The following is a 12,716-nucleotide window of genomic DNA, read 5'->3' as shown; positions in this document are numbered from 1 at the left end:
TTTTGCTTAGAACAAATATATATTGCTGCCGTTCTATTCCTGTTTGGTGAAAGCTAAATTGTGAGACATGATTAGGCTGGATGTTGACCGAACGGAAAATAGACCTGCTCCCTATTTTTTTACAGAGAGGACGGATCGATGCTGAGTCGAGTTTAGCATTTGGGACAAATCATTCTGAATACAATGGCAACGTCGGTCAGAGCAGACATGAGCGAACCGGACTCGGAGTAAGTGGGTTTTAGGGGTAAGGCACAAACATCAAATGAACCAAGACAATCAACAAACTCAAACCCTACCAGGTAAATGGAAAGGAAAATTGCATAGACCTACCAGAGATATCCTTAGATTGAAATCAGGCTCAGTCTTGGATAGAAATGGAATATTGTATATCCATCAACTTGACAACTCTATACATTTTTAATACTAGAACGTAACCACATTTATCACCAGAAAACACCAACTGCTTGCTGCTTTGATGTAAAATTGTCCTTTTTTCCCCACTAACAAATTAGTAAACAAACCTTCGGACAATTTGGGAGATGTTTCAATCAAAATGTAGATTAACAAATTGCGACCTATTTGTTACACCTACAGTAACAAAAATTACACTGCCTTGTAACATTGTTACATGCTTGCATGTTGGTACCAGATAGTGTGCTATTGAATACAACAATAGTGCTATCAAGCAACTCAAAAACTAAACTAAAATATACATTTTTAAAAACAATAAATGTTTTAATATTAAAGATTAGAATACAGATATTTGTTTTTCTTGCTATTTATATTTTCAAGACTGAACAAGTATTACTGGCAAAAAATAAAAACAATATTCACAAAGTCACAAAAGGAAAGTTGAAACAGGAACTAAAGGACAACCCCCAATTCATTGATATGGAACCCATTGTAAAATCAACTTCCAAGGAGCAGGTTTCATGACATTTTAAGGCAGAACATTAAGTTTGTTGAATCTTAATGAATATCGCTTCACCTGTTCTGACTTTGCACTTAATTATCCATTCTGCCTTTGGATAAAGCAGCTCAGCTTTGACAACTTCTCCCTCCCTCTGATATTGTTCCTACTTCCAGTCAGAACATTAGGGAATATCACTGAATATTCCAGCCTGGAATTAACTCTCCAAATCACATGGCATGCACCCCCCCCCCCCCCTCCTTTGGACAAGATAATCCCTGCTTTAGCACTGGATATATGCCACTAATCATCAAAACGAAAGAAAGAAAGAGGGAGGAGCAAAGGTATGGTGAGGGAGACCTTGAGATAAAAGCGAGGAAAGATACAAATGTACAAAAATAGACACCATCACGTTAAATTGACTTCATTGCAAAGAGTTTGATTTAGTTTTCAATGAGTACAGTACATCATATATGGGTTTGCACCCTTTTTATAAATATCATATTTACCATATTTACTCTCCTATAAGGCACCCCCTGTCCGTGTATAAGCTGCACCATTAAAATTGTTGACTTTTACAATTTCTCACGTATAAGTCGAACCCTTATTCACAATTTTTACTTCCATGTTCATGGTTTTAATAGGGAGTGTTAATGTGTCATTTTGAAGGGGAAAATATTCAGAAAAAGTGGTATTTTTGAGATACTGTATGAATCAAAAGCACATTATCAGGGTCGATATCATAAGGAAGTTAATATGCCTGTCTTTGTAAATAGAAAAAATATAAAATTATTCAGTCGTAGTCTATGTTGATGAGAACCTGATGCTTTCTAATGACATAGATTACAATTTTCTTAGTAGAAGTTTAAGATGTGGCGTCCAAATTACATTTAATGTCGAAATATTTCGATTTTTTTTCGATGGTTCATATTACTGCAATAGTTGTCATTTACAAAAAAGAAATAAAAAGAAAAAAATCAAAGCGGAATTTCGTTTAATTCATAATCACAAATGTACAATCATACCTGCACGTAGACATGTCGTCTTTTATGCGCATATAAGCCGTATATGCTCAATTCAGTCGTCATATTTTTTTGTCCGACAAATGCGGTTTATGTGTGAGTAGAGAAGGTAATGGAACTTACCAGAACTTGTGCATCTCTTTTTTCTGTGTCAGCCTGCTCAAGGTTCCTCTTGATCTCTTCAACCTCTAATTCCAGTCTCCGAGCCATGACACTACAAAGAGCACAATCAATTCACTTTTTCATTGTCTTTGCCGGAGATTTACACTAATGGGGCATTTATCAGATACTTAGTTTTCATAAATGTCACTGGTGGTGTAGTAGTATCCCGAGAGTTCCGAGCAAGTGATTGTGAATCTCAAAAAGAATGCTTGTTTCTCTCTTTATGAGTTCTATAATTGACTGGTGGTGACCATTCCAGGGTTTATTTCCTGAGTTAGGTTTCAGCCTCCCATGAAACAAATCATAAAAACTGTATGGAAAATGGTGGGCAACTAGATAGCTTTACTTGACACTGTCACAGAGTAGAAACAATTGAATGCATTCATTATTGTTTGTATTGTGCAAAGGTACACAATAACTGTACTACTTCATAATGCAAGTTGTTTCTAACATGTTTTGAAATCTGTGCTACTATGCGAGTCTAAAATGTAAAAAAAAAAAATAATAGCAAACATACAACAAAATACAATCAGGAGCATATCTAATTGGTGTACATTAAAATATGCCAGTGGATTGTGCACAATATATTTAATTACTTTTGGAATTTGTTTTTCTAAAAACCCATTTGTATTGACCGGAAGAATACAGACTACATAATCACACCACAAGTTTGTGTGAACACTTGCTCATGAACATGTGAATGTCGGTGTTCATGTGAATGTTTGTGCGAGTGTTTGTGTGTGGCAGTCGCGCTAAGAGAATGTGAAGGGGATCAATACGAAGGGGTCCATTTCTGCCACACTACTACGAGCCAACTGTCTGTATGTGAGTCAGCTAGAGATTGTGTGTGTATTTGTCGGCTGCTCCGGCTAAAGCGGGATCAATACAACAAATGATTACCATTTCCACTAGCCTCCCTCTGCAGCCTAGGTCCAGCCGATCAGTGGGCCTCGAACCCCCACCTTCGTCGACATGTAGACCCAATGCACATCCACTAAAACAAACCTCCTGCCATCCTAATCTAACTTTTAAACAACAAGATTGTGAAGAATTATATGTATCTGAGTTTAAATAGCTTTGGGACAGCTATCTGAAGTTATTTTGTTATGGATTTTTCAGTTAAAATAAAACATAAATGTAGGCTCGGCCCGCTAGTTTCTATTTGTATTTTTGACAGATACAACTTTAGTATATAAACCTGTTGGGGTGTACATTGTTTTATATTGTTTACCCTGAAGTTAGAAAATGTAATAAATTGAGGGAAATGACATGTACAACCATTGAATACTTCGAGTGGATTTGTCAAATTTAACTCCAATGAATAAATGAAATTATTCTTTTAGTATTAAGATAGCAATGTTCAACACTGTCAAGTATTAATGTAATAATTCTGAATAAATATAAAAACAGCGATGCTCTCACTATACTGATAGGTTATTATTTCTTTATGTTTTCTTGTCACGGAAAGACATGGACCAAATAATCCAGAATGTTATGGGCAGTTAGTGTATTAAAAGAGATATCACTATGTTTCTTTCAGCTGTTTCACCGATCAAACACAAAAAAATGAAACGTGTATTAATGCAGATTTCAACATAACAAATTATTGGGTTACCAGTAGGATTATGCAGTGGTAAAAGCAACAGCAGAGCAGTCTTTAAAAAAAAAAAAAAAAAAGGAAAGCATAAGGTTGATAGATTGGCCCTTGGAGAAAACATATGACAGGAAGAAAAGAGTCAAAATGAGAAGGAAAAGGAGACTGAGGCATCCCATGGAGAAAGAAGGGGATTTCCCACTGCACAGATGGAAACCATTAGCATGATGTTGTTGCTTAAAAGGGGGGTTACTTTAATGTCTTAGCAGTTATTAGATAATACTGAGTTAACTGTAAAGAGCACAATTTTATAAATGTATTATGCAGACACAGCGATTATATCACCGAATGGCACCTAAAATCATGGAACTTGTGAAAGAGTAATAATTCACAAAAACCAAAAAGAATCCATGGTGACTTTGGAATTGTTGGTTGACTTTAAATAAAGAAGTTCCACAAGCTCCTCGTGCACTCTTGTTGCAGAGAGGTCATGTCGAAGCCAAAGCCACAACCACAATGACACATCTACACACGCACAATTCATATTTTGCTGATGTCACTACCACAGCTCTTGGTTAGACATAGGGGTCAACTAGAGGTCTCACCTCTGAACTTCAAACTCTATGCACTCACGTCTTCAAAGCCAATGTGTCCCATCAAGCATGTTACATTCAAATCCATGGATGCTAGTTCAAGACGTAATGGTGAGCTATTCTGATATTTGACAGTGAATTAATTGTATGTTGAACCATTTAGTTTCGTTAAGATTATTCAGCACGTGTTCACTTTAACTGCCTACTGTGTGCTGCACATAACACAACTTGATGTTTTGGTTTACCAAGAATGTACAGGGGAAAAGAAGAGAAGAAAGGAAGCTTTTCGGCTCCTACCTTGTTTTGTCTTGTGCTTGCCTTGCTTCATTTAGGCACACCACCATTCGCTCAGCCTCATGTGAACGGACTGCCAACATTTCCACTAAAATAGGTAGAGGGGCAAGATGAGTGTATATATATGTATATATGTTCATATATGTGTATAAATATATATATATGTATATATATATATATATATATATATATATATATATATATATATATATATATATATATATATGTATATGTATATGTATATGTATATGTATATGTATATGTATATGTATATGTATATGTATATGTATATGTATATGTATATGTATATGTATATGTATATGTATATGTATATGTATATGTATATGTATATGTATATGTATATGTATATGTATATGTATATGTATATGTATATATATGTATATATATATATATATATATATATATATATATATATATATATATATATATATATATATATATATATATATATATATATATATATATATATATATATATATATATATATATATATATATATATATATATATATATATATATATATATATATATATATATATATATATATATATATATATATATATATATATATATATATATATATATATATATATATATATATATATATATATATATATATATATATATATATATATATATATATATATATATATATATATATATATATATATATATATATATATATATATATATATATATATATATATATATATATATATATATACGCATATATTTCTTTAAAAATGGGACAAATCATTTCAAAAAAAGAAAAGGAAATGTCTTCTTTAATTACACAAAAGAAGCGTTTTCCTGCTTTGCCAATAGATGGCAATCTTTACCCTAAGCACACTATTTGTACTCACACACCTACTGCAGCCCTTCAATCATTTTCCTTTTCGGGCTCCATCCTCAAGTCTACATGCAATAGAAAAAAAATAAAATAAAACGTTGTCCCACACTTAGTGGTGCAGCACACTGAGTGGCTGCATAATAAACCACCGGTCAGCTTCCTTGGTTTGCTTGCCTTTGCTTTACAAGGCCTTTTTCAATTGTAGCCGAAATTTTAGAACTTCTTTTTTTTTACACCCTTCGCTTTGCCGGTTGTGTATGCGTTTTTGTGAGTCAATGTTCCCTCATTGGACTTTAAAACCTTTTCACTAAATTCAGTATTCATTGAACAGAACATAAACTGTCAGCCATCAGTGGCCAAGGCTGGTGAATATTGAGGAGGAATGAGCACTTTATATGCAGAGGTGTGTGTGTTTGCACGAAGAATATTTACAGGCCGGACCTTGACTTTGTGAAAATGAATGTGTATTAGAGTATGAGGATAAGAGCCGTTGTTGTGATGCTTGGTAATATGTAGCAATGGGCAAACAGAACTGATTTAAGATTTCAAAACATATAAAGAAAAATGACAATAACCTTTAGTTCAAATAAATTATTAATTTATAACTGAAGATTTTAAACCATCAAAATTGGATTATTGGCAAAATATAAGCATGACTACTAAATCTTTAATGTTATGTTTCACAAATATGTTTTTTAATAGTGCATGCGTGTTTCACTGATTATTTGAGCTCAAGGTGAATGCCTGCCTTAAGAATCAATAAAGTGGAGAGGTTGAGACCCGGGTTCAGTGTGTACGTGTGTATGGGGGGTGGGGTTGAGTTTCCCTTTTGAAACTCACTATGAGGCTTTGGACAGAGCAATTAGGATCATAAAATCATACAACAGGTACTTTAGGAGGAGGTGAGTTGATGCACATTTACTTAACACAGGTACTTTTCAATGGTATATTGTTCATTTTTGCTATTGGTGACTGACCCACACCGAACTGAGCAGTGAAAATTGAGGTCCGCTTATAATAAAATGCTACCACTAAAGTACATGTGGTGAAATCTTTCAGTCAAATACAGGATTTGGTGATTTCAATGTTAGAATATACTACACCCGCACAGAAAATAAAACGGTACTGAGCATTTGTTTTCCTTTAAGGTCCTGTAAACTAATTTTCATGATTTGTATCTTACTTTAAGTTTGAATATAACAGGCTAAAATATATGCCAAGAAGACAAATTGTGCCAATTTGTGAATTTTAGCGATTAACTATTTCTTCGCCCTAAATGAGGGATCTTTCAACATCAGTAGATCCTTGGGTTTCTAGTATAAACCTCCCACTTGATACAATAAGTACTGAACACCGTGGTTGGTTATTTTGGACACTTAACACTTAACTGGAGCAGTATTAAGCAGTTATTTTACAACAAAATACATTTAAAGTCAAGTACAACCAGAATTCTTACATAAGGAAAACTTGAATATAAGTCATACTCCCATTTTTTGGGATGAAGTAAAGGATTTTATGAGTGAGCCTTGAAGGCCAAAAATTACCATAAACATATTCCATATTATTTGGGGTTCATGTAATAAGGCACATTGTAGCAAGGTGGTGGACGAGTTGTGTATTGCCAAAAACCATTGAAAGCAAGGAGTTTATCGTACGTCAGTGGTCAACACTACATGCATTTCAGTTGAATAAAATTTCAATCCAAGTAGGTTTTCTTCATAGTTGTGGATTCAACCATGAGGAATTGCCAACAACATACAGACTTCTTAATAAATCAGAATTCCTGCTTTTTCTGCATCCATTATGTGAATGTCATTTAAATTCTTCATCTCGGGTAAAATAAAATTGGACTGTCTCTCATAACGTTTTTGCATCAAAATCTGCATTTGCCTGCCTTTGGGACTGTAAAAGTTTGGCCATGTTCAGGGATATTTGGGATATATTTCCCAATTTCAGTAAGTCATTGTTTCATATGTGAACTAAGTCAAGAAATGGATAAATATCCTCACAGCAGACAATAAACTTCTCTCAAACATTTAGGAATTGTCTTTACGGTCAGGAATATGCGGCCATTGATCTTGGAGATTTGCCCCATGTATCAATCTGTGCTACTCTTGCGATGCCATCCATACTTGTTTTATAGGAGAGCTATCACAGCAGACATTGGGGCAAAAGTCCAAAAACATGACAATGTTTACAAGAAAATCTCATTTAGATGAGGGAGACAGACAACCTATTACACTCACTATCAAACAGTGACTTAGAGTAAAGGGATGTCCAAGCGACCTGAAACCTAGTCCACTGTCCAACTGTTTTCAGGGTATTATTAATGAAATATGACCCCAATTTTCTATCTTGGCCCTCTATAGGCTATCACTTCTTGACCTTTTTATTCGGGCTCCCCATCTTTAAGTATGATATTAGACCATAAGATACAATGCAATGCATCACTCCCGTCTGATTTTCAAAGTCCATAATGCAGCATAACAGATCCATGGTCCAATATCCAAACTCCATGAGCTAAACATGACAGAGATGAAACCCCAGCTGACCTAGAGTCAGTGGTTGGGCAGGGCTGGGCCTTCATAAAAGATTCAAAAGGCTTCATAGGAGCTTCCTTTGGCTTTGTTGTGGGATTCTTAGTGGGATAAGGTGTTCCCGTGAGACAGCCCAAAGCCTCCCAAGACTCTTTCGCTGTGTTTCAGAAGTTTCATGGACTTGCAACACCGCTTTTGGGTATAAGCCAATAGGTGTCTGTGCGCACACTGTTATGCACACAAATACAGCGAAAGTTGGAGAGCACACAACACCGTCAAAGACAACACCCCCCCCCCCCCCCCCACACACACACATAGAATCTACAACTCACACAAGCATCCGCCCCAACAAATTCCCCTCTTGCTCTCTCCTCTCCGTTTTATTTACAATCCTCTGGCAGCGGTACAAGGGCCCGGGGCTATAACACACGGCACCTAATACTCAAACTGCCAGGTAATCTCATGTCTGACATCCCCCTTTGATAGAAACTGATCAATAGACTCTTGTAAAGGAGTCATTTTCTCTGATGTTTCTACCAACCACTTCTCTCTATCTTGCTCTTTTCCCATCTCTCTCTGACTCTCTCCCCTTTTCCTCAATTTTATTAGCTATACATTTATAATTCATATTTCTGCAAGGTTGGTGCACAAAATGGGTGTCCACTTTGTGTAATAAAGAACAATGGTGGTGAAATGATGGGGAGAAATTCCAGTGTTTGCTGCTGGTTCCGGTGAACAACAGTTTTGGGGATCGATAGAGTGTGAAATGGGATTATAGCTAGTAATAGAGGTGAATTGAAGGAGAGAGGCATGTGCACATGTGCGCCCAGGGATCGGGATCAGAAAGAAGTACAGTGTACATAAACATGTTCACTGTATGCACCCCAACAGGATTTCATTATCTATAGGCAGATACGAATTGGTAACATTCACAGAGGGGAGGGAGCTGATATCACATTTCTGTGTGAAAAGTATGAAAATATAGTTATTGTTTTTTGTTGTTGCTGTTATTGTAATTATTGTTATTAAACATATATTTCACAAAGAAGCCAACCATGCAGCAACATTTACTTAGCTATTTGGATGTCATTCATTTATTTGAATATGTTACATGAAGATTTTTGGTTAAATAATAAGACACAATTATTTTTCTTTACTAACATTACAAGTTCACTATGTTTTATAAATTTCCTTTTAGTAATTAAAAGCCTTAACTGGTTCATGAAAAGTAAGATTTATACTGTACTTTTCTGACCTGTGTAATATAAAATAAACCATATATATATTTATATATACAGTTGTGGTCAAAAGTTTTATATACACTTGTGAAGAACAATGTCATGGTTCTCTTGACTTTCCAGTTATTTCTAAAACTGATTTTTCTCTGATAGAGTGATTGGAACAGATACTTATTTGTCAAAAACACATTAAGGAAGTTTGGTTCTTTCGTGACTTTACTATGGGTTAACAGAAAAAGTGATCCAATCTGCTGGCTCAAAAATATACATACAGCAACATGAATTAGTAATTTTGGTGACTTAGAAAGTTGTGTCAGTGAAATGAGGTTCATAACATGGCCGCTTAACTTTTTGTGAGTGATTATGAATGACTACAGCTGGTGACTTCTCTGAGGCCATTTAAAAAGGGCTCATTGGATGCAAACACCAACAAACTATACAATGGGAAAGTCAAATGAGCTCAGCATGGATCTGAAAAAGCAAATCCTTGACTTGAACAAGTCAGGAAAGTCACTTGAAACCATTTTAATGCAGTTGCAGGTCCAAAGAGCAACACTGGAAAAAATTGTTTGTAAGTATAAAGTGCATGCTAATGTTTTGTCACTGCCACGATCAGGAAGAAAACGCAAGCTATCACCTGCTGCTGAGAGAAAATTGATCAGGGGGTGAAGATTCAAACGACAATTACCAAAAAGCAAATCTGCAAAGAATTAGAAGATCCTGGAACACAGGTGTCAGTGTCCACAGTCAAGCATACTTTGCATCTCCATGGACTGAAAGGTGCCGTGCAAGAAGGAAGCTTTTGCTCCAAAAGTGGCACCTTAAGGCTTGACTGAAGTTTGCTGCTGATCACATGGACAAAGATAAGACCTTCTGGAGGAAAACTCTGTGGTCAGACGAAACAAAAATTGAGCTGTTTGGCCACAATGCCCAGCAATATGTTTGGAGGAGAAAAGGTAAGACCTTTAACCCTAAGTACACCATGCCTACCGTCAAGCACGGTGGTAGTATTATGGTAGTATAGTGTTGTGGGGCTGTTTTGCTACCAATGGAACTGGTGTTTTACAGAGAGTAAATGGGATATTGAAGAAGGAGGATTACCTTTTAATTCTTCAAGATGACCTAAAGTCATCAGCCCGAAGATTGGGTATTGAATCAGTTGCGTGTTCCAACAGGACAATGACCCCAAACACACATCAAAAGTGGTGATGGAATGGCTAGATCAGGCTAGAATTGTGGTTTTCAAATGGTCTTCCCATTCCCAAGCCATCCTTAACCAAACTACACCAATTCTGTCAAGAGAAGTGGTTAAAGATTCAACCAGAAGATTCCCAGAAGCTTGTGGATGGCTAACAAAAGCACCTAATTGAAGTGAAAATGGCCAAGGGGCATGTTACCAAATATAGGCGCTCCTGTATGGATATTTTTGAATGTTTTTTTGTGACAAAGAAGTATCTGTTCCAATCACTCTATCAGAGAAAAATCAGAGTTGTAGAAATAACTGGAAACTCAAGAGAGCCATGACAATCTGTTCATCACAAGCGTATGTAAACTTTTGACCAAAACTGTATGTATAAAACTCTATTGGAGATGGATGAAATATGTAATTTAGCAATTCCCACAAATACTGGTTTGGAGCCTTGATTTCTTTTTCTGACAGTATAGTACATAATACATGTTATCACCCTAATTTATGCATATAAAATGTTCCAGAGCTTTCATATCTGTAAACTTTCACCGCACACGACAATATTAAAATAAATGTTTATTCATGGACGTTAAAAAGCAACATCATGTACAAGGCCACAAATGGACCAACACACAATTTGCTATATTTAACAAAAGCTTTGCTGTTGTTGCTGAATTACTGGCAGAAAACAGGGCAGTTGTGGGAGAATAAAGACAAAGGTACAGGCAAATTATTTTATGTTTATGTATGCTGGTTTGGCCTGCACACAAAGTTCTGACTAAACTGATTTAATCAGGAAAAATAAGACATTAATAACAGTCCAGTGAAGCTAGTTTGGTAAAGTCATCATGTTAATAAATAGATGTTTTGTTCATGACAGTAATTTCTCCTGCTGACTCTTCAACCCAGTCTTTTCAGACCAGTGCTACATATCCAGGTAAACAATGCCTCCTATTTTGTTAGAATACTATATATTTATTCTTCTGAAGTCATTACAAAAGAGCCTGATATTGCTAGATTGTGTTTGTGGAGGATAAAAGCGGAATAATATGCGGTTTTGTGTTGATCGAAGAGTCGGTCTGTGCGTTTTGATCACAGACAAAGGCCAAGCCACACTGCGTTGTCTTTCTGCCTCGATCTTGTTAATGAGCAGTGTTCAGCGAGCAAGCCTCTGCCACAGACAGAGACCTCAGATTCATCTCTCGGCGGACAATAGGTGATTGTGTGGATGTCTGTGTTTGTACCTTCGAGACCGAGTGTGCATGTGCTAATTAAAGCAGCAGGAGTCGGGGAAAAAGGGCTGCTACGCACGTGTGTTTATGTGTGCGTATGTACGATAGAGGTGTTTGCTTGGCATGACTGAAGATGTGTACGTTAATTCTTAATGAGACGTTTCTGTGCCCGAAGAAAACCCAGACATCGCCATTCCTGCAATGACTCCACTACAAAGGCCACTGCGATGCAAGTACACACACACACTCACACACACACACACACATCATTACCATGCACTAAAGAAGCCATTAAATAAAACCTCTCGCCATAGTGAGTTTGTGTGCATTGTGTGTGTGTGTGTGTGTGTGTGTGTGTGTGTGTGTGTGTGTGTGTGTGTGTGTGTGTGGCTTTAAGTGCAGACAGCTTGCAACCAAATTGCACGGCCGTAACACTGTTGGCTAATTTGAGCTAAGACTCATGTTCTCTAGCAGAAAGCAGAACTGCTCGGTTACTTTTGCAAGCATTGGAACTCTGCTCAATGACAATGTCCCAAATTTAAGGGATTGGAGAAATGGAATAAAAATAACCCTCAATAATGAACTACAATGAAATAAAGTGCAGACCTCCAAGGCTAAAAAAGTATTAAATGATTTGGCTTCGAAAACATTCAATTTGAATCAGTTAATTTTAACCGGAGAAACTTGGAAAAGAGACTGGGCAGGTGGGTGTCCTCTGAGACTGAAGTTGGTGACCCCTGGTACCGAATAGCAACATGTACACACACTCAAGAGCATAGTAGATATACTATACCCTTGCATTGTGAGATTACTACCTGTTGTCTGATGTTTGCAATGCTGCTCCTCAAGCTTTATTGTTAGCTGAGTGACTTGAGTGTTCAACCTCTGTTTCTCTCTGTGAACCCTCTTCAGGTTCTCTTCCTCTTTGTCTATCACATTCTCCAGTCTTTGCATCTCTTCTCTCTGAGCGTTCACCTCGATACTAGTCCTCGCAGCCTCCCGCTTGGCTTCCTGGAGAGCCTCATCTGATTGTTGGAGGAGAGTCACGTAACCCTGGAGTAGAGTATAGTGTTC

The 12,716-nt window shown here is 36.4% G+C and overlaps 1 protein-coding gene across 2 annotated transcripts in view; it reads right to left on the bottom strand.

Annotated features, from left to right (window-relative positions):
• LOC144209964 (uncharacterized) overlaps nt 1-12,716 on the bottom strand; it is a 73,790-nt gene that overhangs the window by 18,244 nt on the left and 42,830 nt on the right. For both annotated transcript variants that reach the window (XM_077736546.1, XM_077736547.1), the window contains 3 exons: nt 12,458-12,695; nt 4,579-4,663; nt 2,056-2,146 (listed from right to left, as the gene is read on the bottom strand). In XM_077736546.1, the coding sequence (XP_077592672.1) occupies nt 2,056-2,146; nt 4,579-4,663; nt 12,458-12,695 (414 nt within the window). The remainder of the gene's footprint in view (nt 1-2,055; nt 2,147-4,578; nt 4,664-12,457; nt 12,696-12,716) is intronic.

This window comes from Stigmatopora nigra, chromosome 16, assembly GCF_051989575.1.
Source record: "Stigmatopora nigra isolate UIUO_SnigA chromosome 16, RoL_Snig_1.1, whole genome shotgun sequence".
NCBI classification, from domain to species: domain Eukaryota; kingdom Metazoa; phylum Chordata; class Actinopteri; order Syngnathiformes; family Syngnathidae; genus Stigmatopora; species Stigmatopora nigra.
Note: the sequence above shows the minus strand (reverse complement) of the source record. Positions and strands in the feature narration are given on the sequence as shown.